At 43.7% G+C, this 27,715-nt stretch overlaps 1 protein-coding gene across 2 annotated transcripts in view; it reads right to left on the bottom strand.

The window, feature by feature from the left end:
* ZDHHC5 (zinc finger DHHC-type palmitoyltransferase 5) overlaps positions 1 to 27,715 on the bottom strand; it is a 78,794-nt gene that overhangs the window by 28,870 nt on the left and 22,209 nt on the right. For both annotated transcript variants that reach the window (XM_053282229.1, XM_053282236.1), the window contains exon 2: positions 24,756 to 26,161. In XM_053282229.1, coding sequence (XP_053138204.1) covers positions 24,756 to 24,859 — 104 coding nt within the window. In that variant the 5' untranslated portion in view covers positions 24,860 to 26,161. The remainder of the gene's footprint in view (positions 1 to 24,755; positions 26,162 to 27,715) is intronic.

Genomic DNA, 27,715 nt, shown 5'->3' on the forward strand with positions numbered 1-27,715 from the left:
GGGATATCGTTGGACTCCATATCTGTTAATTTGGTTTGTATGGGACCATTACTACACAAATTCTAGAGGGTGGGGGTGTTTATATTTGAGTGGCCATCTTGAATCAAGAGGCAGATTAAAGTTTTTAAAAAATATAAATCTCTCTCTCTCTCTCTCTCCCAGGACCCACTTCCATAACATTGAGGGTATTTTTTTTAGTATATTTGTATACAGCCCAAAGCCTACATCTCTGGGCAGTTACAACAGAACAAAGTTAAAACATTAATAATACAACTAAAAGCTTGCGTGAATAAATGTGTCTTAACAGCCATTTTAAAAGGTGTCGGAGATGGGGAGGCTCTTATTTTGGCAGGGAGCACATTCCAAAGCCTCGGAGTGGCAATGGAGAAGGCAGGTCTCCGAGTAGCCAGATGGATTTAAATGGACTGTAAACAGGGCACTATGAGACGGAGAGAGACACACACCTCTCATAAACCAATGTGCTTCATTGCAAGGCATGAGGGCCAGTGGTGCCCCCCATCAACCCTAAGTGTGGCCCTCTGATTAATTGTCTATGGGCCTGTTTGGAACTTCGGCTGAAGCGACATAGTCTGCACAGTCCCCCTGGCACCATGTGGCAATGACCATTCTCACTGTGCAGTACTGCACTTCCCCCAGTGCTGGTGGAGGGCCTCTTTTAAAGGGAAACAGCCCTCTTGAGCCCCTGCACCATCTTGTAAGGCGTGCACAGAGTGCTAGGTAATGCTCTTCCAAGCACTTTCCCCATAGAGCTCTTAAAAGAGGGCTCCATCCCTCTTAAAGACCCACTCAGCACTGTGTGGAGGTCAGCAAGTGGGAAATGGTTCTCACATTAAAGGCTGTTTGTTTGTTTTTGTCAACATGGTCCCCGTTTGAAAATAGTGAATATCACTGTCATAAGCTTTCTTTTCTTTGAAAAGTAGGCTAAAAGATGAAAGGAAGCAAGAGAGAAAGAATAAGGAAGATGGTGGCAAAATGAAAGGTAAATAAATGGGCAGCTGCTGAGGCCTCACCCTCATGAAGGCGGCAGTATTCAGGAAAGTAGTCAAGCAGGTATTCTCACAGCCTATCCCAGTAATTAAACACAATTTATTCTCTCACTCTCTCCTTACAGAAGACATCATGAAACCAGCATCTAGGTCAGAATTCTTTCCAAACATCTAATGATACAGGCATGTGCAATTGCCTAGGTTTCCCTGCTGCAACTGTAGGAAGGGGTGAAGAAGTGACTCATTCACAGCTCCATTAGTGAGCCTTTCCAGGCCTCCAGCTATACTAACAAGGTTCCAAGCTTACTGTAGCTATTACTGAATTAGCCAATAGCACAAAGAATAGGATACAATCCCACCTCTGAGGATTTAGATATCTACATGGTGCTGTCTATGCCAGTCACAATGGGTGGCTATTTCTGACAAATTACTGCCTTCCTCTAAGTTTTAATATGCAGAAGTAGGAAAATGCCACTTTGCCAAACTGCCATCCAGCCTTCTAGAAGTTACAGGTACTATAAGTGGTTAGAGTGCTGGACTAGGACCGGGGAGAACCGAGTTCAAATCCCCATTCACTTCTCTCTCAGCCTAACCTACTTCACAGGGTTGTTGTGAAGCAAAACCTAAGTATGTAATACACCGCTCTGGGCTCCTTGGAGGAAGAGCGGGATATAAAATGTAAAATAATAATAATAAATAATATTTTGTTTTTATTTTGCTCTGATCGATCACTGGAATCTTCAGTCAGCCTGAAGGTTAGGTTTAACACAGCCAGCATACATGCAAGATAGAATACATGAAAATGTGCTTATTCATGAGAAAAAGCCTATGAGCATGAAAGCTAAGAATCTCAATAAGCATTTAGAATACACACTCTTTTTGCTCATAGCCATCCTAGGTAACTTGGCCTAAGCATCTTGCAGAAGTACATATTGATCACATCCTCTCTAGGAGTCTAGAAAACAGCAATCCTTGTTCAAACCACATAACTTTATCTTCAACACAGGATCTAGCAGTGGACTGGGTCAGGGTTCCCAGACATACATATGTGGGGATTTTAGAAGAACCAGAATGGGCTGTGCATTGTCTCCAATAGCTGCATGAATGGGACATTTTCCATTCAGAATAGGTCCCAGTTGCTCTAATTGCCCAATGTTCTAGGCCTACCTCCCTGCTGAAATCAAAGTGTTCAAGATGCAAAATACCATTTATCCATATTGGTGTTTACTAGGATTTTTAAGACAGAGAATTAAAAACACCAATCATTATCCAGACCAATACTGCACTTACACTAAGGGTCAGGGTGATGGGATGTGTTGCCCCGCCCCCTGGAGCTCCAATAATGCACCATGAGAGTGTGGTGCATTATAGGGATCCCCCTTCCCTATGGGGTTTGCCAACCATGGCTGATACATGATTAAAACAACAGGGGTAGGAGAGTGCTTGCTCTCTGAAACCTCATTTTGAAGGGTGGCTTCGTAGGTGGGTTTGCCGCCATGGTACCACTGGGATCAGTTCACACGCATGTGCAAAACTGGGCTGGGCTCCCTTAGCCCAGTTTTGCACATGCATGTAATAGCCTCCTGCTGTTCTTATGCATGCTTTTTCAAGCCTTGAAATATAAGTCCCTATTACAAGTCCCTATACCACCTGAAATTTGGCAGGTGAACAGAGTCCCCACCCCCCACCATAGTAGCACTATCTTATCCCACTCTTCCACCAAGGTGTTCAGGGTAACATACACAGTCCCCTTCCTACATTTCAGTATGTATAAGATGATTAGACTAAATTCTTCCTATGGAGTCCCCTCCTGAGGGAGATGCATACAGCCAGCTAATGTCAAGTTTTTAGAAGAATACTGGGATCATCCTTTTTTTTTTTAAAAGGTTTTTATTACCCAGACTGATACTGCCAAGGACATTACACATTGTTGCTGGAACCAGCAGTATGGTTATCCCTTCTATCTTGCATTGGCTTTGGGGTTAAGATTAGTATTTGTTTATTTTCATTGTTTGATATACTGGATCTTTGTTGTGAGATGCTTTGAAAGCCAATTTCTGGATGAACAGTGGGTTACGAATATGCTTTAGTGACCATCCTACTGCTTCACAAGCAGGCAACCAAGTCAAAACAGATGGGCCAAAATGCAGCTGCTTGAGCAAGCTACAAGTTGTACTTCTCCATCAATTCCTTTGCAAATATAATCTATCAAGGCAATCAGGACAGTATCTATCCTGAATCCAGACGGAAAAGAATCTAAATCAGTTTCAACCAAACACAATTTGAAGATCCCACTTGCTAAAACTGCAAGTTTGAAACCAGATGATAGTAACTTAACTCAAACTGGGCCAAGGTGGTTGTTTTAACTAGAGAATACACCACTGTTTACTAAAATGCAGTAAGAACAAAACAACCCTCAATGAGCCATTTCTTGTATCTGAAGCCTATACCCCGATCCATCCTTGGCAGATTTTAACAGCCATGATGGGCAAGGATTCAGGCTACAAGTTTACCTTCCCAAGGAGTTTTTCCAAATCCTCAGGCATAAGCTGAAGGAATCCATAACATGACCAGATGGTACATTAAGAGCCTCAGTCTCTGACTGTCATCAATGTGGAGTTTAAATCAGTGCAGATATGAGCAATTTTGTTTAATTTATTTATAAGCTAATTTTTAAAATGAGATGTTGACACAAAGTAGTAAGTTAAAATGACAAAAACAGGAACTCCGGGTAAAAAAAGCAAAGCAAACATCACTAAAGCCAAATGCAGCCAGTTAGAAAAGATACTTTAAAACTAGCACCAGATGAAATAAGGTGGTTTTAAGAGCTCTTTAGAACTCCAAGGAAGGAGATAAACTGCAGCATCACCATCAAGATGATTCCATCTCTGGTACATGCCAACATACGTAAAGAGCAGGGCCTGAGACTCAGATCTTAATGCTTGGGTGGGTTCATATGGGCATAGATGGTCTTTATGATACCTTTTAAGCCCAACATGGCCTGGCATCAAGTTAGTAACAAGCACTATAAAATCGGGCCTGAAGTTTCCAAAGGCAGCCTTGCTTAGATTGTGCAAGTCTAGTCTAGACAGTAACAGTGGATGTGTGCAATTGCTAAATCAGACTCCTTCTAATAGAAATGTAACTGACGAAGGAACCAGAGCCTAAAAAAGGTACTCTTGGCAACTGCTGTTTTCTGGAAATCCAACAATGATGCCATGTCTAAGGGCACCTGCCTCATCTACCTAGAACCTGCTTCAGGGGGAATAAATCTTATTGAATGAGGGTTGCAAACTTCCATCCAGATAGGTACTTTGGTACTCAACGTGAAGGTGTCTTCTGGCTGGTGTAGAAGAGGTCACACAACATGGGATTACATCCCACCACAGAAGGCAGGAAGTAGAAATACTTGAAGATCCTTAACCCAGTGCATGTGGGCGGATCTTCTCAGTGCCTAAAACAGCTCTAGATTCAGAAGAAAATGACAGGAACAACCAATATAACCACCACAGAAGAGAGAGACCAAGGAAGCCTCCCTCCTCAGACCAGGGATCCAGCCTATCAAATACTCGGGTGGGCCTTGGGTGACCTCTCCTTCACCAGCCAGAAGAAACCTTCATGGTGAGTACCAATGTACCTTTTTCGGCTGGTGTAGGAGGTCACTCAACATGGGAGATACCACAGCACCAATCACGGGAGGGAAACAAACCCAGGCTGGATCTACTGACCTGGGAGGACCCGTTGCAGGACTCTCTGACCAAACGCCGCCCTGGCAGATGCATGTTCATCCAGTTTATAATGCCTGGAGAAAGTGAACGGGGACGACCTCATATCTCCTCAAGTGGCGCCAGTAGTGAAGTGCAGCTGAAGTGGCTGCAGACCTCATTGAGTGAGCCATAATCTGACCTGGAACTGGAAGATCCTGAGTCTTGTAAGACGCCACAATGCACACTCTGACCCATCTAGCGATGACAGCTGCTGAAACCTTGGACCCCATCTTGGATGCCTAGAAGGCAACAAACAGGGTGTCAGACCTGTGGAATGACTCTGTCCTGCCCAGGTAAATCTTCAGTGTCCGTCTGGTGGCGCAGTGGTAAAACTGCCGCCCTGTAACCAGAAGGTTACAAGTTCAATCCCGACCAGGGGCTCAAGGTTGACTCAGCTTTCCATCCTTCCGAGGTCGGTAAAATGAGTACCCAGAATGTTGGGGCAATATGCTAAATCATTGTAAAACCACTTAGAGAGCTCCGGCTATAGAGCGGTATATAAATGTAAGTGCTATTGCTATTGCTATGGTGCCACTCCTTCTCCGCAGGATGCTGATGATCTGGACAAAAGGAAGGTAGGTAAATGTCTGCTGCTCTATGGAAGTGAGAATTCACCTTAGGTGCAAAGGAAGGGTCCAGAATGAGCTGCACTGAGTCCTTAGAAAATATGCATAAATTGCTCTTCATGGACAAGGCCTGTAATTCAGACACCCTCCTAGCCAATGTTATGGCAACAAGGAAGGCCACCTTCCATGACAACATCTGCAGAGGAATGGAATGAAGAGGTTCAGATGGTGGAAACTGCAGACCCCTAAGAACCACATGCAAGTCCCAGGATGGAAAACAGTGACAAACCGGTGGAGACAACTGAGATGTGCCTCGAAGGAACTTCCGCAGAAGAGGGTGCCTCGCCTGAATGGAATGCTGATGTGAAAACAGCATCTGGACCAAACACACCACCTGACGCTTAAGGGTGTTAGGCTTCAAACCAAGGGAGAGACCATCCTGAAGAAAGTCCAACAACTCCCACTTATCTGGTCGCAGTGAGTGCCTGCCCACCCAACGCAAGAAGCTATGCAAAGTTGACTGATACATTCTGTTGGTAGAAGCCTTTCTGGATGCAAGTATGGTCTCAATCAACCCCTCTGACAATCGTTCCCTCTTTAGGAGAGAACTCTCAGCTTCCACGTGGTCAACTGTAACCACTCCGGGTGGAAGATCAGCCCTTGCTGTAGAAGATCTGGATGACTTGGAAGTCTGAGAGACTTTTCCACAGCCTAGGCGACTATCTCAGAGAACCAAGGCCTTCTGGACCAATACGGCACAATCAGAATCAGTGATGTCCAAGATCCCTGCAGATTCCTGAAACAACGTGAGTGTAACGGAACTGGCAGAAAGGCATACAGCAGAAACAAGGGCCACTGCACTGACTAAGCATCCGTCACCTCCGCTCCCTGTGTCAGGAAGCGCAAATAAAACCTGCGTAGTTTGGTGTTGTGCCGCAATGCGAAGAGATCTATCTGTGGTTTGCCTAACCTCTCCATCACTCACTGGAACACTAGGGGGTGCAGGCCCCATTCCGCCAGCTGGATCTCCTGATGGCTCAGCCAATCCACCTGAGTGTTGGAGGTTCCGCTCACATGATGGGCCAGGATTGAGAGAAGATTCCGTTCCACCCAGACCAGGAGCTCTAACTGCCTGAAGGTGGAGAGACTTGGACCTCGTCCTCCCTTGTCTGTTTATGTGCGCCTTGGTTGACATGTTGTCTGTGCGCACTAATATATTTCTTTCCTTGACTAAAGGCAGGAACACTTTCAAGTACAGGAAGACAGCCCGCAGCTCCAACCAACTGATGCTGTGGCGAGCTTCCACCACCGACCACTGGCCCTGCACCAGCCTGACAAGCTGGCATTTGTAGTCACGAGGACCCTTTTTGGCTCCACAAAGAGCTTCCCTTTGTCAAGGTTCCCCCAACATGTCCACCAGGCAATTGATGCTCATAGGGGCCTCGATAGAGAGATCCTCTTGTTGCGCTTGAGGGCGATCCTGTGCTGAAAGGGCAGAAATGCCCACTGCAACTGGCGCAGATGAAGTCTTGCCCAAGGTCATCCTGTCTTGTGGCAGAAACAGTCTGCAGATCGACATGTCCATAACTATGCTCAGGTGACGTAGACGCAAGGTGGGAGTCAGGTGACTCTTGCCCACATTTATCAAACACTGTGTGCCTGCAACAGCAACATGGTCCTGGACAGGGCCGAACAAACAGCAGTGGCTGAGCTTGCTCGAATCCAGGTAGCAATACAGGTGAATACCTTCCATGCAAAGAATAGCGACCAGTGGGCTCAGCAGCTTTGTAAAGACCCGGGGGGCTGAGGAGAGCCTGAAAGGCAGGGCTTGATATTGAAAATGCCTTCCCATGTAGCAGAAGCAGAGCAAGGGTCGACTGCACGTGTGTACTGGAATGTGCAGGTACGTGTCCTGTAGATGTATGGACGCCATGTAGTCCCCTGCCTGCAACGCCTCCGAGATGGTGTGAAGGGTCTCCACCCTGAAGCGCTTTCTTATCACAAATCTGTTGACAGGACGCAGGTTCAGGACTGCTCTTGCTGAACTGTCCTTCTTTGGAACCGTAAAGATTACAAAGTAAATTCCCATGCCTCTCTGGCGTAGAGGCACCTCCTCTATGGCCCCTATATCCACCAGATGCTGAATGGCCAGGAGCAGACCTTTGTGCTTTACGATGCTTCTTGACCGTGGTGTGAGGAGGAACTTGTTTCAGGGAGGACTGGAAAGCTCCACGCTGTAACCCTGCTTTACAATGGAAAGAACCCACCTGTCTGCGAGGGATTCTTTCCAAACGGGCCAAAAGTCCAATAGGCAGGCTCCTACCTTGCCGTCCTGGTTGTCAGGACTGCTGACTGGGGCCCCTCTACTGAGAACCGAAAGACTGGTGGTTCTGGGATGAGAAGAACTGTTTACCCTGACCTCTAGATCTGTTCCACTGAGGCTTAAGAGGCCTGAAGGACTCTCTCTGGCAGAATTGCAGCCTGAACACTCTAAGGGGCTGTGAAGATCTTTGTGGAAAGCCTTTTTCCTCCTTACGAGATGGAGATGGTAAACGCCTTCCTCTTATCCTTGGTTTCAACCAAGACCTCCTTAAACACATCATTCCCAAAGAGCTCCCCCACCCCCACATATAGGGAACAGCTGCTAGATTTGCTCTAGAAGTATTATCCACTTTCCAGTATTTCAACCCCGCGCTAACCGCCTGCACTGAGTAGCGGACACTATTGAGCATGGCATCTGCAGAGAAGGAGACTGCTCTTTCCAAGTGGAGGAGTTTACAACTTATCCGAGCGGAGTCTGCAGGAGGGTCATTGAGCAGTTCCGTCAATCCAGTGCACCGATGCCCTGGAGACCAACGAACCTGTGGTATCTGCTCTGATAGCCATAGCAGATGATTCATGGGCCCTGCGAAAGGCAGCCTCCGCTTTTTTGTCAGCTGGGTCCTTAAAAGTAGAGTCCCCATCCTTAGGGACAACCATGCCGCTGAGGAAAGCGCCGAAAGGAGCATCTGTGAGAGAAACCTTCAGCAGGTTGAGTGTTTCCTCATCAAAATTGTATAGTTTACTGGCTGATGCTGATGTACACTTGGAGGTAGATATGGAGGACCATTCCTCCTTGATTGTGGTGGTGAAACCCTCCGGCATGACAGCCCTAGATTGAAGGGTCTTAGATTTGGGAAGCACCAGAGAGCCCTTGGAAACAGAACTATCCTCCACCTGGGAGATTGGTTTAAGGTCCAACACCAATTAACCAATCTTTATAAGGGGTTGCACATCTTCCAACAGGGAAGCCTCTGATTGTAAGAGCTGACCCCTGGATCATCAGGTAGCTCACCCTCCTCACATGAGGAGTTCTGATCCCCCATCACAGAGTCAATGTTAGGCTTCCTGGGCTGAAGCAAGTCAGGGGACTCCTCCCCCGACTCCTCTGAGGAATCCTGGCTTCTAGGCTTCAGGCGGGAAGGTTTTGTTGCAGAACGCTTGGGCCTCTTTCTGTGTGGGGACTCAACTTGGGAATCTGAAGGTGCGGGGACACCCACAGGTCTTTCACGAGCCCTGGCCCACAACTGGCCTTTCAGAGCTGCAGCCAGTGACTTCTGGACTGCCTCTTGTATCCAGCCCCTCAATATCACTGGGTCCACTGCACTCCCAGAACCTCCCGCTGGGGAATCCCTATGAGGGGTTTGAGGGGGGTTGGATGCCCGCTCAGGGATGCCCGCCTTCCCTGCTCCCCCGGGAAGGCCCCAGTCTCACCAGTGAATGGCCAGACGGATTGCCGTCATGATCCTGGTCACTTGCCAACTCCTCATCTGCTCTCATGACCTCCACCGGCTCCTCTCCCTCTGACTCCGACAGCCTGAGCGGACCCATTGGCTGTTGCCATGCTCAAAGTGGCCCACCATCAACATCTGGGCATCCGGCTGCTGGCAAGAGCAAAGGCGGTGAAAGTGACACCGCCTCCTCCCTGGCTATGTTGGCGTTGTTCTTGGGCGAAGTATCACGGTCTTTCGGCGCGCCTGGCAAGCAGGCACTCTTGGCGTGCTTGAGCTTCTTGTGCCACTTTTTTGTTGCCGCCAACAGGGAGAGCTGGTGGCAGGATTCACAACCAGTCTCCACGCGGGGGTCCAAATCCAGATCGTTAGACTGGGGGGAAGCTGCTGTGGCTGTATGGTGCCAGCGAGGCTCCCCTTAACGGCCGCTATCTTGGCTCGGTCCTCTGTGCCCTCACACAGTTTAGGCGGGAAAACCCTTTGCCGGGCTGCAGGCTCCCTGAATGCCAGCAGGCCATCACTCTTCTTCATGGCCATCAGGCAGAGGGCCGTTCTCAGAGGAGAGAACATGGGAGCAAAAAACGAAGGGAGGAACATGAGGAGAGCAGGAATGAAATGCAAAGTTGTTTTTTTAAACACTAAAGGTAAGGGAGGAACACAAAGGGTCAGGATAGAGAGAAAATAAAACGAGACCAGGAATGCTAGGGAGACGCAAAAGGAGCCCCAAGTTTGGATCTCTTCAAACTGGGTGAGCGGGTGACAAAATGGCAAATGCGGTTCAATGTTGGCGAGCGTAAGGTGATGCACATTGGGAGGAAAAGCCCCAACTTCAGGTATACGCTGATGGCATCTGAGCTGTGTGTGACTGACCAGGAGAGGGATCTTGGGGTCGTGGTGGACAGCTCGTTGAAAGTGTCGACTCAATGTGCGGCAGCTGTTAAAAAGGACAATTCCATTCTAGGGATTATTAGGAAGGGGATTGGAAATAAAATGGCTAATATTATAGTGCCCTTATACAAAACCATGGTGTGGCCACACTTGGAGTACTGTGTACAATTCTGGTCACCACATCTAAAAAAGGACATTGTAGAACTGGAAAAGGTGCAGAGGAGGGCAACCAAGATGATCAGAGGCCTAGAGCACCTTTCTTATGAGGCAAGGCTACAACATCTGGGGCTTTTTAGTTTAGAAAAAAAGACTGCGGGGAGACATGATAGAGGTCTAAAAAATCATGCATGGTGTGGAGAAAGTGGATACAGAGAAATTCTTCTCCTTCTCCCATAATACTAGAACCAGGGGTCATCCCATGAAATTGATTGCCGGGAAATCTAGGACTAACAAACGGAAGTACTTTTCCCCACAACACATAATCCACTTGTGGAATTCTCTGCCACAAGATGTAGTGACAGCCAACAACTTGGATGGCTTTAAGAAGGGTTTGGATAACTTCATGGAGGAGAGGCCTATCAACGGCTACTAGTCAGAGGGCTATAGGCCATCTCCAGCCTCAAAGGACTCAGTTACAGAGGAGTAACAGCAGGGGAGGGGGCATGCTCTCAACTTCTGCCTGTGGCTTCCAGCAGCATCTGGTGGGCCGCAGTGTGAAACAGAATGCTGGACTAGATGGGCCTTGGGCCTGATCCAGCAGGGCCGTTCTTATGAGAGACAGGGAAGACAAATAGATGAAAGAACCAGAGAAAACGGAGACAGCTAGGCAAACATGGCCTCTGGTGCTAAGGCAGGAAGTAGAACTGAGGAGATCCGCCCACATGCACTGGATTAAGGATCTTCGAGTATTTCTACTTCCTGCCTTCTGGAGCATGTGGAGGGATCTAATTCCACATTGGGTTACCTCCTATACCAGCCGAGAACAGCGAGTTTTTAACCAGCACATCTCCATCTTGTCTGGATTAAGTGTCAGCTTCTTTGCCTTCATCCAAACCACAACTGCCTCCAGCTATTGATTCAGGGTTTCCACCACCCTTCCTGGGAGCAGTTGATAGAAATGGGAGTGCAATAACCTGGGTGCCATTCACATACTGACAACTCAAAATTCTAGATGAACTCTAAGAAGCAGCATGTAGATATTAAACAGCATGAAGGACGGAATACAGCCCTGTTACACCCCATTACTCAAAAGGTCACGGGGCAGGGCTAAAGTCCAAACACCATATTCTGGATGCTAACTGCCAGAAAGGCCTAGAGCTACTCTAAAATCATGTCTATAAGCCCCACCCCAGCAAAGGATACCACAGTCAATTGTATCAAAAGTAGATGAGGTATCCAGGAGAATCAACAGGATTGTACTGTCTGTCCCTATATTTTCCAGTTCATCTAATCCATCAGGATGACAACACAGTTTCCACCCCACAGCTAAGCATGAATTTGAGTATGCGCACATGTGCACACCTTAGAGGAAACACTGCTGGAGGCTTATGAATTCTGATAGATTCCTGATACCTTGTTGCGGGGAGATACCATTATCAAGGAACCAAGTATTCCCCAGCCTGCATCTCTAGACCAGACTGCAAAAGGTCCCAAACTACTGAATAGTTCTACTAAAGAACATTGAGCAGATGCAATGCTGGCGGTGAAGTACGACTACTTCATTGCCATCACTGTCACAGAATAGGGTCTAAACCAAGCTCTAGCCTGTGTTTGGTCTGATTGATTGAATTTTCCTCCATTTGCACAGTCAGTAAGACCATCTCATTGCCTGTAGGTCCCCAGAAAAAAAAAGTCAGACCATCTAGGTTCTACAATTTGGCTAAGAACATCTAGGACTGATTGCATTAATAGCCCTGGTCATCTCTTTGTTCCAGAGGGAGACAAGAAGATCAGCAGAACCACCACCCATACCAGCAGGGAACACCCCCTCTCCCCACCAAGACATCAGGAATCTATCAGAATTCATAAGCCTCCAGGGCTGGACCATCTGAATTGGCCCCCCATCTCTGCAGAAGGAATGGGCAGCCGTTAGTCCAAAAATCACCAGGTAATGAATGACCTGTCCATGACAAGGGAGTCTCATTTGGCTCTCGACCCACAGATCACCTTCTTTCTGTCCATTACAAGACATCAACTCAAGTGCATCCTGTTACATCTAATGGGTCCAATAAGAACTGAGACAGGCCCAGTTCCGGCTGCTCTGGCCAAAGCAGCCTCAGCACAACCACTGAGCTTCCCTAAATAATTGGTCTTGGATCCTCAATTTCACTTCCAACTAGGTAAGATTAGCTTTAAAAAATTCATAGCCTGCCCCATCTCAATAAATAAGTTTCCCCTTAGGAATACTATCATAAACAGGAGTTCCTTCTAACCAGAATCAGTGTCTGAAAAATCCACAGCTTCCAATTCTGAACCTTTATAGTTCACAGGCTTCAATCTGCTCTGCTGTGAATCTCTTAGCTTCAAAGGCAGTTAATTTTAGCATCATTACATTGTCTGGATTACTAAATAGACCATACTTGATGCTGGAAAATTACTATCTAATGTTGCAGAATACAGAACTCATTTGTATAACATGGCTCAATGCGGGAGTTTGCAAAGTACATTACTCCTGCCCCATGATAGTATGGCCTTTATAAAAACAGTCTCAGACTCCTCTTGTTTCTCATTTACCTCAAATTCCTCATCTTCTGAATAAAGTAAAACAGATACATGTTTGAAAATACACTTTAACATGAGAGTTGAGAAGCTTGCTTCAATTCATGTAAACCTTGCACTTTCTGGCAGACAAGGAATTTGAGCCAAGCAAGAAGAGTCAGATGCCATGTTGTACCAAGTAATATGCTTGGCAAACTCCCAGATTGGGCCATATTATCCAGCCTGTATTCTGTAACATTAGAAACTACCTTTCCAGAACCAAGTCCTAGGGTATTGCTTGTTTAGTAATCCCGTCAAACAGTACTAATGCTAAAATAATTAGCATGACTGCCTTTGAATTTAAGATTTGCAGCAGTGCAAACTAACAATCAGTATTTTAAAAGCACCACGGAACTCTTTCATTCTGATAGAAGAATATCATTTCTTTCCCAACATGCCCGGTTTTTCTACATCATGTCTTGGAAGACAGTGGTATCTCCCCCTTCAGTCTTCACAACTCTAAAACACCTAACACAGGGCTCAACAATCCTCAGGCACCAGCTTGTCATGGTACCAGAGTCAGGCAATAGATGGAAGCAACCAGGCAGAGGAGTGAGCAATTAAGGCAGAGGCAGGTTGCTCCCTCCTCCTCCTGGTTGCTTTGGTTAACTGCCCCATGGATGTTGCTGGGGCAAGTGGTAGATTGCCAACAGGGTCATCTTTAGGGTGATGTGGGACCCAGGTGAGAGGTACAGCAGCAGCAGTGAGATGTGAGACCCTGGCAACTGGTGCAGGCAGGGGTAGAGGGTAGGGACAAACAATTACAGTTATATCTTCATCTTTTTCTGCCCTGCCATGGCAGAGGGCAGTCTGGCTCTTAAGAGTCCCAAAAATTTGAGGAGGGCTGGACTAACATACATTGAGATAGGGAAAGATCCTTTCAATTGCATGGATGCCAGTAACTGGAAAATTACATGTTAGAATTTCCAGAGCACCGACATTCCCACTCCTGCCTGTCCTGTCAGAAGATCACTCTAGTACAGCTGAATATAAGCAAGGGGTGGAGAAGAGAAGAGTTAGGAATGGGAGTAGAAGATGGTTGTGAAGTACTTGAGAAAAGCATAAAGGCAACAAAAATAGTGACGCGTATATGCTAGATGGAAGTTGAACTGCTGAAGAAAAAGCAGGAATATTCTTCCAGTGAGGCTCTTATAACTGGGGCCTGGACATCTATTTACATTAGAAATAGTGGACACTGTACAAAAATGCACACAAACCAGCATAGATCACTACAAGATAGAGAAACTTCTGAGCTACCTGTTAAACAAGAATTAGCCCTTTTCCTGGAAGATGATACAGTACTTGATCTAGAACAGACTACATCCATGCAGCAGTAGTTTTCAAGCTGTCCACATTAAACGAGTTTAGCAAGGAATCCTACTGTTCTGCCATGGAGCCACTGCACACATTTCTAGGACATGTTCTAGATTACACAGATTTTACAGAGTCACCATTACCCTTCATAAATTAAGAACACTCTTTAGAACACATTTAACACATCCCATAGCTGTTCATTTCAGAGGGAAATGTATAGTGCACTTCTTCCTTTTTTAAACGGAAGCTTGCTCACCATCCCTGATCCCTTCGAGGAGCCCTGGTAGGTTTACAGATTCCACAACAGTTTAAAAACGATTGCTGCAGACATACTGTTAAGTTATCAAGTTCCACACAGCCAGCTCCATGTAGTCCCTCCCCTCTGAAGAAGACTCCCACACCCTTTGACAAGGTGTTTAAAAGTTGTCTGAGGCAATTTGGGAAATCAAGGTCAAGACAACAAGCCCCAAAGCCCACATGTATGCAATAGCACTAAGAAGGCTGTCAGAGGGACTACATAATAAAAAACATTCCTTGCAGAACCCAGAGGAAGGCTCTGAGACACACAAAATTGGACCATATTCTCTCTGAGCCTCAGAGAGAACCAAAGTACCAATTCCAGGGGCTGATCTCACTTCCTTCTCCTTGACTAGAGTCTCGAACTGGTGGAAACAGCTTCATAAGTTATAATATAATCACCATTTAGAAATGTTTTAGCAAAACAAGGGCTTTCTCTCTCTGCTGCAGATAGATATAGCAAGTGCTGTATCCAGTGTTTAACTTCCAGCACCAACTTTCCTAACTATTAATTCACACCATGGGAAGTTTACAATCACCCATCTCAGACACAGATTATTGAATGTAAAGTTGCCAAAGACCTTTCTGTAGGCAGTGAACTTTATATCTAGAACAGCAAGCATTGCAAGGATTCAAAGCTATCTTGACTGGAATGCAGAACTAGAAGTATATCAACATTTCTTGAATGCAACGTTTTCTAGGTCAGAGAACCCACAATGAAAGAGGAACCAATCCAAAAATTAATGATCTCACCTGGACTCAAGGTAATCCCACCTACCTTATCTAAAATGTAATTTAGAAATGTTTACCCTGCTTTTATCTAAGAAAAACAAAAGCAGTTTGCAATAGCAGCTTAAGCACAATATTCCAAAAATGAATGTGGTAATTTGCAGTCAGCATGTCTTGTGGTGTCCAAATTTCTGCAAAGACACATCACAATTGACACTAACCCAGGGTTCCCAAACTTTGATATTGTGACCCCCTAAAAATGGTTGTCATATAAAGCTACATGACAACCTCCCCATGATTAAAGTTACCAGCTGACATGTTGACTAATGAAGGATAGACCAGAAACATGTTGCTGAGGAAAGTGCATTTCCAGTCTAGCAGAGCACTTCCCTGGCTTGGCAACCAAAGAAGCTCCACTGCTGTATCTCCCCTCAGCAGTAGGAGCAGTGGAGCCAAGTGGTTGAAAGCTTCCGTCTCCATTTGCCTCTCATGGTCCAACTCTCTCCACACCAACCTTGGAGATGTCAGGTAAAGTCCATGCCCTCCCTATTCCTGACCCTCTAAGTTGTTTGGGACATCTTGGAGGTCCCTGACCCACAGTTTGAGAACCCTGGCACTAATCAGTCTTCAGTTTATCTGATAAGGAAAATTCATTGCGCTAGAAAGCTAAATGAGAAAATCCTAGCACTTGTGAACTAGGATCAGTCTTGTCTTTCATACATGAAAGTGTCAAGTTGCCACTGCTACCCAAAATAATGTCAAGTCACTGTTGCCACTGCTACCCAAAATAATGTCAAGGTACTGTTTTTCACCATGCATCTTGTGGGCAGAGGCAGATTCAGAAGTGCTGATAGAATGAAGGCTGGCTGCTACCAGCCACCAACTTTTTAATTCTAGAATGAGGCAAGAAGTAACCTCACATTACATTGCAGTTATCCCCTGCATATTTTTAGAGCAGAAAATATGACAACTGGCAAGCAGCTAGCTACTAGGACCACTATCAATGCTTCAGAAGCTGTTGAATCTCTTGCTACACACAGGGGTGCAGCCAGAGACAGATAGAAGCTGCACTAACAAGCTAAGGCTCCCTCCCACTGAAGCATGAGTACAGTTTTGTTTGTTTGGTGGACTGCTACATTTCGAGTCTGTACTTACAAGGTTGTCCTAGGTGATAGCATCAGGTTATACATACCAAAGAGATTTGTCTGCTGAAGAAATGAGATGGGTAACAAATCTTTCCTGGATTCTCTAGAGAAACAACTTCAAGCACTGTTTAATGCTCAAGATATGTTGAGTCTTATTTTTTCAGCATAGGTAACCAGTATCTAGGAAATGCAACTGTTATTGCTTGCCAAATATAATGAGTTGCATTTTGGGACACAGAGCCTAGAGGGCTCTCTAATCTGAAACTGGGCTGGGACACCAGCTTAGCCAAAAAACAAACACATATTCAAGAGTTCAACATTTAACTACTTGCAAGGTTATCCCTGCTGCAAGCCAAACACACGTGCATGTGCTGCTGAGTAACGTTCAGCCAAATTTGTACTGTGACAGTCTGGCCACAGATCTACCCACAATAGTTGGCAGAAACGCACCATACCATGTAAGTATGTTACTATGAAAGATGTTACCATGGCCATTCCAGTCATATTTGATATATTGGTAGTACACCAATGTAAACAAGATATCAAATCTTTTCTACCACAGTTTAATCATTTACATTGGTTTTTTGTTCTGCTTGTGTAACATCTGGTGCATTTTGAGCTGCAGTCAAGTGAAACTTATTGTATGCATAGTCTAATTTTGCTGCTTCAACCTTTAGATAAGTGAGGGCAATTCAAACCAGTCCTGGTTTCAAACATCATCCAGTGGATTGTTCAGAGGCAAGCTTCTCTACTTATAAGGATTCCTTATAAGAACTGGTCCAATGGCACTCACTATAAAGCATTTGTTTCTGGTAAAGTCAATGCACATAATCACATGGTCTCGGGCAAGTGAAAGTAGAAGACTTAACTGAATGACCACAACTTTTATGTAGCTTCTGACATTTTTGTGCATTGTGAATGTGAGAAGCTGACTCAAGACTGTTCCTCTGAGTATGTGCTTATCTTTAGAAGTTCCATATTTGACCTGTGTTTATCGTATAAAACATCTTTACCATTCACTGGCTACCATTCACCAGTACTCTCTACTGGTTCATCAGACCCTTGGCCTAGGAATTGTATTATCAGGCCAAGAAGTCCATTTAATTTATGAACTTAATCAGAAGAGGCATCATGTCAGGCGATTCAGCTTAAACCAAGTTATTTTTCTTTTATTGCTGTACAGTGTGGGATAACCTAAAAATTCTATGTAACAGTGGTTCTTCAGACCAAAAGGGAGCTTATGTTGGACAAGAAAGCCTATTTCTATGTCAGAATTTCAAGAATATGTATTAGTAAAGTATTTCTCAACATGCTTCTCTCTGAAATGGGCATGTATAGTGCATTTTCACAGACCTTCAAATAGGTATATAGGTGTGAGAGCATTCTAGTGTCCTCCAGAAATGTGAGGAGTCATGCTGAGAGGAAATGTAAAGTTAATTTTGGGTCAGTTCATACATGCAAGTGCATCACTTGATTGATCAAAAGTGAATGTGTGAACTGACTTTACTGAAACATTGCATTTGAGGTGATATGAGCCTTCTATTTTGACATATGGTTCCTTGTTTTATATATCCAAGTCACTACGTGAGGCTACAGTCATCCAGTGGTAAACATGTATGAACTGTCTTTCCCCCCAAGATGTTTTCAGTGTTTTGATCATCTTTCTGAGCTGGAGGGGATGGAGAAAGATTTAGGAGTGTATTTCAGATGTGACATTTTAACAAATCTTTAAACTTTGATAATGCATCTAAAAGCACACCTGTATCTTTCAAAGAGTGACAGATTTCAGACATTAAAGATGTTGACATATCCTTGGGTAAGGAGATAACACTGCCCACTCCCACCCTAAATAGTCAAATGGCACTTGAATGCTTCGGTTATGTAATATGATGCTTCAGTTTTAATCTGATATTGTAAAATACATTAGCCAAATTCAGCTGATCTACAATTAAATGGCTCTGCTCTGAAGTCTCCATTCTGAACAAGCCAGTTCAACCAACTGATCACAGAATGACTATGCTGCACAAGTTTAAATCCTATACTGCAGACTGGAAGTATGTTCTTATTTGAGTGTTACATCTTTCACAATACATGCTGCTTTGAATGCACATTGATAAATGTTAGACCAGCAGAACTGGTGTTTGAAATGCAGAAACATCTTTTCCATCTCATACACATTATTAGAGATACTAGACAGAACTGAAGCTCCCCATAGTATGTTATTGTGGTACACTCAGAGTGAAGAAAAGCATCAAATTAGTTTTGGGGGTACACTATGTGGTTTTGTAAACATGTACCTATTAAACTAGTTTGTGAAACAGCCTTAAAAATTCCTCTTCATTGCTATGATTTATCCTGCAGTTAAGCCAGGGACAAATCTCAAGCGCCAGGGAACCATGGTGCCTAGACAAGGATATTCACAGAATTATTTAATAAAATCTTTATTTGTCCCAGATAACCCTGTTTATGTTCTAAGTAATTTACTTAGAAACTGGATAGCGAAGCCCATTTACCTTCCCTCTTCACAATGCCCATCACTAAGTCTGGTAATTCTGTCCATTGTCTGGCTCCTAAATTTGAGCTGGTTCCTAGATCCAAAGAAAGTGTGTCAAGGCCTGAGTGAAGCTTCTTTTCTATGAACTGAAGCTCCCTATATACAACATACAATACTAGCACTCAGAACGACAGTATTTTTAAAAGCTATTTCAATAAACATTATAACCTGTTCATAATGCCATTATGTAAGTCTTTGATTCAACCACATTTAGAGAACTGTATGTAATTCTAGTCCGACTCTCAAAAAGGATATTGACGAGCTGGAAAGAGTATCGAAAAGGTTAACTAAGCTGTTCAGAAGATTAGTACATCTTCTCTTTATTAAAAGGCTTAAGTTAAGACAGAGGATATGCAAGTGTATAAAATGTCAACGGTGTGGAGACAGAAAGATTAGTCTCTTTCCCTACTTCAATAGCCTGTTAACCAGAGCCAGCGTGGTGTAGTGGTTAGAGTGCTGGACTAGAACCGGGGAGACTCAAGTTCAAATCCCCATTCAGCCATGAAAACTAGCTGGGTGACTCTGGGCCAGTCACTTCTATCTCAGCCTAACCTACTTCACAGGGTTGTTGTGAAAGAGAAACTCAAAGTATGTAGTAAACCGCTCTGAGCTCCTTGGAGGAAGAGCAGGATATAAATGTAATAATAACAACAACAACCACCAAAATAAACCTCCATTTTCAGAAGCAGTATACCCAAGACAGACAGGGAATATTCTGGCCATGCTCGCCCTGGCCATTCCCATGCACCTGTGCGCCGTAACTATGATACCTTTACTGCTACAAGATGCTAACTTTAGTACAGAGCCCAGCCATCCCCAAGGTTATGCCACACAGTATATATGGGGCTATATGAATCTTTGCCATAGCACTGTTTATAGCGTGTTATGCAGCATCGTAAGGCAGGGTGGGTTAGGCTACACTCTTGGAAGCTACTTGCAATTAGTACAGCTTCCCCATTGCCCACCCCCTCCCCCTGCATGCTTTCAGGAAGTCAGGTCCAGTGCTACGCAGCAAACAGAACATTCATGGCCCAGCTTACTGTTCACCTAGCATAATCCTAGGTATCATGTAATATAACTCTAAGAAATTCTGGCCTAGTTACCCACAAAAGTAATTAGAGGTTACTTCATCAGTTTCACAAAGACCATTTCCTAGCATTCTTTTGTCTTCAATAGCTTTAATGCAAGCACAACAGTGCCATCAAATTTCATTCAAAATATACTCTGTCAAACATACAGTCACATTACCCCAATTTCACAGGACACTGCCATATATGGAGTCAGACCATTGGCCCTTCTAACTCAGTATTTTCTCTGCTATTTTCTCTACTAATTGGCCAAGCACTCTAGAGTTTGACAGGCATTCCCCATCCTTACCTAGGAGATGCCAAAGATTGAACAATCAATCTCAATCTCAAACTCTTTCGGGTAGTGAAATCCATAACTGATTGTGAAGAGCTCCAAAAGGTTCTCTCCAAACTGGGTGAGTGGGCAACAAAGTGGCAAATACGGTTCAGTGTTGGCAAGTGTAAAGTGATGCACATTGGGACGAAGAACCCCAAATTCAAGTATACATTGATGGGATCTGAGCTGTCAGTGACTGACCAGGACAGGGATCTTGGGGTTGTGGTGGACAGCTCGTTGAAAGTGTCGACTCAATGTGCAGCAGCTGTTAAAAAGGACAATTCCATGCTAGGGATTATTAGGAAGGGGATTGAAAATAAAACTGTTAATATTATAATGCCCTTATACAAAACTATGGTGCAGCCACACTTGGAGTACTGCGTACAATTCTGGTCACCACATCTAAAAAAGGACATTGTAGAACTGGAAAAGGTGCAGAAGAGTGCAACCAAGATGATCAGGGGCCTAGAGCACCTTTCTTATGAGGCAAGGCTACAATACCTGGGGTTATTTAGTTTAGAAAAAAGACGACTGTGGGGAGACATGATAGAGGTCTATAAAATCAGGCATGGTGTGGAGAAAGTGGATAGAGAGAAATTCTTCTCCTTCTCCCAGAACACTAGAACCAGGGGTCATCCCATGAAATTGATTGCCAGGAAATTTAGGACCAACAAACGGAAGTACTTTTTCACACAACGCATAATCAACTTGTGGAATTCTCTGCCACAAGATGTAGTCACAGTCAACAACCTGGATGGCTTTAAGAGGGGTTTGGATAATTTCATGGAGGAGAAGTCTATTGACGGCTACTAGTCGGAGGGCTCTAGGCCACCTCCAGCCTTGGGGGCGGGGTGCCTCTGGGTACCAATTGCGGGGGAGTAACAGCAGGAGAGAGGGCATGCCCTCAACTCCTGTCTGTGGCTTTCAGCAGCATCTGGTGGGCCACTGTGCGAAACGGGATGCTGGACTAGATGGGCCTTGGGCCTGATCCAGCAGGGCTGTTCTTATGAACTAGAGACCTCCTGCACGAAAATAAAATGTTCTTCCACCAAGCTATGGTCCTGCCTCAAATAACGGACAGCAATTCACAAGTGCATCTTGATATATTGATGCATTTACAACTGGTATTGTTAAAAATAATCTAGTATAAGAGGCTCTCATTTACACATTAGACGTTTGCACCACTCACGTAACAATGACTCCCCCTATTCTGATATCTGAAGAAAAACTAAGGCCCCATTTGTCACAAGGGCAAGAATAATCATCATTGCACTCCAGTTCAGCATTGGTACTTGTGACCACAAACAAAACTAGGTGGGGCAGAGATAAAGCTCCAAACAACCAAATGAAACCTCCCAATCTTACAGACAGCAGTGCTTGTGTGCGCCTAGATCGTTCATTTACCTTGCATTGCAGGTTGGTGTGGGAGGACAGCTGGTCTTGTGACAGCAAGCCTGACTCATCCCCTTAGCTAAGCAGGGTCCACCTTGGTTGCATATGAATGGGAGACTAAACATGTGAGCACTGTAAGATATTCCCCTCCGGGGATGGAGCTGTTCTGGGAAGAGCACCTAGGTTCCAAGTTCCCTCCCTGGCATCTCCAAGATAGGGCTGAGAGATTCCTGCCAGCATCCTTGGAGAAGCCACTGCCAGTCTGTGTAGACAATACTGAGCTAGATGGACCAATGGTGGCAGCTTTCTATGTTCCCATGTGACTCTTTGTCCCTATAAACCACTACAATGGAAAGCGACATCACCATAAGTTCACATTAACACTCAAAAGGCATTAGGGTAGACTGTATCATGTTTGAGAATGGGGGGGGGGATCTTTTAATCTTCTGCAACTGCATGTTCCAGACGAGGTTCAAACTGAATGAAGTTAAGTGCCCTAAAGCAGGGATCTTCAACGTTGGGCCCCCAGATGTTCTTGGACTTCAACTCCCAAATTCCCCAGCCAAAGGCCACTGGGCCTGGGGATTATGGGAGTTGAAGTCCAAGAACATCTGGGGCATTGAGGATCCCTGCCCTAAAGGGTTTCATTCCCAACTTCTCTGTAGTACTTTTTAAAACTGCAGTTTATACTTTAACAGATTTTGAAGTATATTCTATCCCTAATGCATTGCATGGGGAACAAAACACTTTATGTGCTAGAGGTTAAAATATCCCCCCAAATGTTTAATATGCATTATTCTGTATTCCTATAGATGTTGAGATCAGAATCTGTTCATTCTAGTTATTGTAAGAAAGAATAATGTTGTCCTGAAAATATAGCCCTTTGTCTATTTAATTTTTGTCATTTGTGTGTGCAAACCACAATTGGTTTGGAGCATAAATACTCAAAAGACGGAAGTATGCTCCTTTTACACATCTGAAGTAACATTTTTAATACTTAGAACCTTCTTTGTGAATAGTCAAAAGGGTTTTCATCACAGCTATTTGCAGAGTTCACATTGAGCAATACTTACTCAGTTTTGGGGAGTTATTTTGACCCTAAATGCTTGCAAACTTGCAGCCACATCTCAACAGGCAGTCCAATTTAATGACGCCTCTCAATCAGGAACCATTCAGGTGACCCCTTGCAACTTGTTTACATAAATATTATCTCCAGGCAGAGTGCCTGGAGGAGGCTTGGTTTCAGCTATCAAGCCTTCAGCAGGTCACTGAAGCCATGTAAGTTAGAGAAACAGAAACTATCTGATGAAAATGCATTGGTAAGGGCATGCTGACGCTTATTTAAAAAGAAAACCAAAACCAAAATTTCCCTGGAAGTCAGAGATAACTACAGGTGAGCTCGTTGCTTTTTGCATTTATATTTGGCTTCTGCCAAGCAAAAAGAGCATGGAGGAACAGCTTTCTAGAGAAGAACTTGCCAGTACGTTCTTGGGGAATGTTTCTGAATCAGATTTTGAGGGGTTTGGTGACCTGATTGTATCTGAAGAAGGCGGCGAGATATCATCTGTGTACACACAGAAGTGCCCAGAAATCACAACAGCACTGTACTTTTTATCAACTATTTATATGCTCAAGTCCTGCAGTAGTGAAGTGAAAGATTTGTGTTTTAGATATGCAAGTTACATTAACTTAGTTACAGTGAATGATTTGTTTTGCAATGTTCTTGTTATGCTTTTGCATATTTTAAGAATGGGGCACATTATACTGTACCACCAAAACAGTTTTTGTTGTAGTGAAATCAACCCTATGGGGGACTGTTAATCCCAATTCTATTCTACTACTCCACAGAAAAATATGAATAGTAAAGTGGGCTTTTTTTTACAATGCAACTGATGTCATGCTTAATACAAACCCTCCCTGTTTACGTTTCCTCAACTTGAGGTACTTTTTTAGCCCCAAAGTGGATGAACAGAATGTATTTGGTGATCATTGAGGGTGAAGTGATCATGTCTCAACCAGAAATGTTATGAAATGATTCCTTCAGGTTTGTGCATGACACAGTCAACATTTTAGTTTAACTCATGTGACGATGACATTTGTGCTTATTTCCTTGACTGCAATATAATAGAGTTAAACAATGCTTAGCTAGCTCCGTCCCCCAAAAGAGAAAATATTCTACTCTTCCCCACATTCCTTACATGACAAACATATACTATCTAGCATGCTAGGTAGGAATACAAAGCCCCCAATGCACATGTGCTCAACAACAAATTTGTTTGAAATTTACCTTGCACTACCTGTATTAAATTCCCTTCTTAAATATCACAGATTCAGGATGTGGTAGCAAAAAATGCCATCTCGAACTCAAAACAAAATATTTACAGCAGGAATCTGACAAGCTTCTTAGGTTCTACTATCTTACAGCTTTCAAGTCCACTCTAGTTTAATAGATATGCAAACTACTCTGCATTCAGAAGTTCTGTGATTATTATTCTTACTAATAGCCCCCCAGTGTTTGACAGCTTTCCTTTTGACTGTGGCAAGTAAACAGCAGGAGTAAACAGTCCTATCCATTTTGCACCACTACTCTGAATTATAGATAGACTTACAGTCACCATCATCGGGTCAGCTCAGTGCTAGTGCTCAACCTTGTGGCTCTCATCCCTCCCTGCAAAGTGAAATAGATTCTATACTGGACATGTATTTCAATCAAGATGCTCTTTTTATGAAAACTACTTCTTTCCAAGGGATTGCTATCTGAAGAGCTGCAGGAATGAAACCACAAAATTGAAGCAAATCTTGTCCATCGTAAGTGAGAAAGACTAATGCCTTAAACGCAACATGCCTGCAAATGAAAAAACAGTCTCCAACACAGTGGGTTTTGTACAGATGAAATTATGCTTTACAATTAGATCAAATTCCTTCACTATGATTTTAGAATCCTAAGTTCTTCCCTTTGCATGGTTTTGTGAAATAATTATTCAGTTTCTCAGTCTTGCTTTGACCAGAATACCACCTCTGAAAACTCTTCAGAAAGAAGTGCATAGCTAGTTTTTACATTCAGCAGTATTTGATTTTCTTAGCACAACCTTCCCTTGTACAGGAATTATTGCTAGCCCAATCCACACTTCCCATCTCCAAAGACTAGTTATTTTCTTGACTCACGTAAAAGCGAAGAACAGAGTCGTGGCTCCTACTAGGAAGATTGCAGCAGCTGATACTGGGACATACTTGCTGGGTTTGAATCTCCTTCCAGATGCTGCTGGCATGTTGGAGCTCTGGTGGATGATCCGCCCTGCAGCATAGCCCAGGCCCAACTGGAGTCAGGAAGGACAAGAAAATGGGGAGAGGGGCCTTCAAAAAGGGAAGCAACTATATGAAAGGGAGAAATTTATCCAAGTTTTTGAAGCTATCGTAGAGCCAGATCGATTTATAGTGTGATCCAGATGGAACTGACATCAGTAAGAGAATGATTCAGAGTAGTATTCATAACTGAAATAAGTGTCAAAAATAAGAAAATTCTGTATCAATTCAAGACATGTGGGCCAAGGAAATTTAAAAATATAAAATAGAGGGCTTGTACTTTAGTTTAAAATGCTAGTGATTCACAACAGCTGGCAGAAATAATGCAGTTTCTTGTGCTGGAAAGCTCTGGAAGAAAACTTGACGTTTCAAGAAGCTTATAGAGATTGTAGTCTCCTTACAGCAACACAGAATTGAGAAATGTGGCAAATTAAACAGCTAGAGTTTTTCATGTAAGAGGGCAGGATGAGCCAGGTGAGCACTTGAATGAGGTGATAAGGATACAGTCTCCACTAGGTTTGGTTTTTCAATAAGCTCACAGTAATTTCCAAGACAGATTCTACAGTAAAGTTTCTCCTTTCTCTTTTTAATCTGCTCTTAGAATAAAGCAATGCATTCTGGTTACTGCTCAGGGGAAGGTTACCCTGCTAGCAAATCTGCCCATCTTGCATACATCATTCCCCTGCCCCCAATGCTGTCCTCTCCTGAGGCAAAAGCACTCTCCCCTGATTTCACCAGGAACGGGGGCTGCCTGTCTGGCAGTGGTTGTTTAATTTTGTTTATTTCTCTCTTGACCACTAAATCCGGGTAACAGCTGGTACAAGGTTGAGCTGTAAATCCTTTTCTTTCAAGGGGGAGTGGGGGGCATGCTGAAGAGCTGGTCTTGCATTTGTCTTCTTCTTTGTTCCCTTGTGTACAATGCCCACAATCCTTCAACAAGTCAAATTTTAATTTTTTAAACAAGCAATTAGATTTCAAATTGCTTTTTTAATCAGTTGTCTCTAGAAAACCCCCCGGGGGGGGGAGGGTGAAGATAAGGGAGACTTGATCACCGTTTGCAGATGTTTTCCTAAAAACTGAAAATGTAGTTGGCAGTAAGAAAAGAGAGTAGCTGATAGTCTTCCACACCCATGACCTAGAGTACTTTGTCTGTTCCAGGCTGCTCCATTGTCACACTCCCTTCACACAAGATTACTCCTTATTCATCCATATTGTCTTTGAACGTCTTAAGATGGTTAGAACTTGTCATGTTCCACTGTTCCCTTTACCTAGGGAAGAAAAAGATAAGAGTAAGTTTTTCCCATTTATAACATTTTAAGAATATTCAAGAGAAAGCATGGTGTAGTATTACAACTTTAACATAGGTTTAAGAATCAAGAGATTTAGATTTCTACTCCCGAGTGCCTGTAATCTTGCTTAATAGTGTCCATGACTCAGTTTTTACATCTGCAAACTTGGGATAATGCTGTCTTTAAGACTTATTCTTAGGACAAATATTAGGATAAGCTCTACAGACAAGAGTTTTCATACACAAGAATTAACCTCCCTCTAGAGTACCTTCAACTCACTGTTAAAACCAAGGCTCAAACATCAAATTATTTGTATTTATTTCCAGGCATAGAGCCAAAACTTTACTATTTAAAAAGGTAGGTCCACTAAATTGCTATGATTGAATAGAAAATGCAGATTAACTCCACAAAATATCTGGGTCTGAGAATTATATAGTTGTCTGTTGTCAAAGTGTCAAGGACAAAATTACCCATGCAAAGAGGAACTAGAAAAAAGGTTGTTCTGTAACAGAATATTTTCATTGGGAAATATCCTGAAAAACAGTGTCTTTGCTTTAAATCTACTTTAATGATAGATTTATAGAATCATCCATATCTGTTTTTGTGCTGTTCATCTTCCAAGGCTTTCCCAATTAATATTTATCTATCACTTTTCAATCAAGTTCATAAAGCAGTTTACATAACTTCCCCTCTGCTTTGGATCTATTTCCCACTGTAGCCTCTTCTCATTTCCTCCAATCAGATTTTTCCTTTCTATATATCCAAATAATCTGCTTTCCGGCTGCACCCTACAAAATAAAATTGATGTACCTTTTCAGGCTTGACCAGCAGAATTTATTGTTCCATAAAATAGATACGGGGCCTATACAACCAGGCAATCAAGAAGCTTAGATGGGGCAGAGTTTCAGAGTCATCAACTCACAAGCGGCCAGTCTATACAACACTGTACAAAGCAATTATAATTAATTTTGGAACGCAGAACAAAAAGGCCTATTTCAGCTTTGTGGAGTATACAGTCTACCCATGTACATATCTATGTATGTATGAATGCCACGTATTATTGAAAAATAGATCATACAAGCTACATTCCTGTAAAGAAACTTATTTGCCCTAGTCAAGGGGACTAACTGAAAGGCTGGATTGTTCTTTGACAAAAGAAACATAGTACAGGTAACCTCGTTAATCGTGGGTTCAGTACCCGAGGTTTCGCATATCCGCAGTCAGGTAATGGACACCCTACCTCGGTAAATGCGGTGGTGGGAGGGTAAATCCGCATATCCTCAGGTTGGGGATGGCCTGAGGATGGTCCTTTCTGGCCGCCTATTTGACTTCAGGAAACATTTTATGGCTCAGTTCTTGGGGGGCAAGACATGAGATTTTCAGTCCTTGGGGGTACTGAAGGGCTGCTAGGAACCCAAGGAGCATTGTAGGGCACTTTGCTGTCCTTTTTTTGTGTTTTGGGGCCATTTTTTGGACCAATTTCTTTCTTTTTTTTAATGGAGAAACAATGCATTTTTCGGCCATTTCTCCCAC

Source organism: Hemicordylus capensis, chromosome 1 (assembly GCF_027244095.1).
Source record: "Hemicordylus capensis ecotype Gifberg chromosome 1, rHemCap1.1.pri, whole genome shotgun sequence".
NCBI lineage: Eukaryota > Metazoa > Chordata > Lepidosauria > Squamata > Cordylidae > Hemicordylus > Hemicordylus capensis.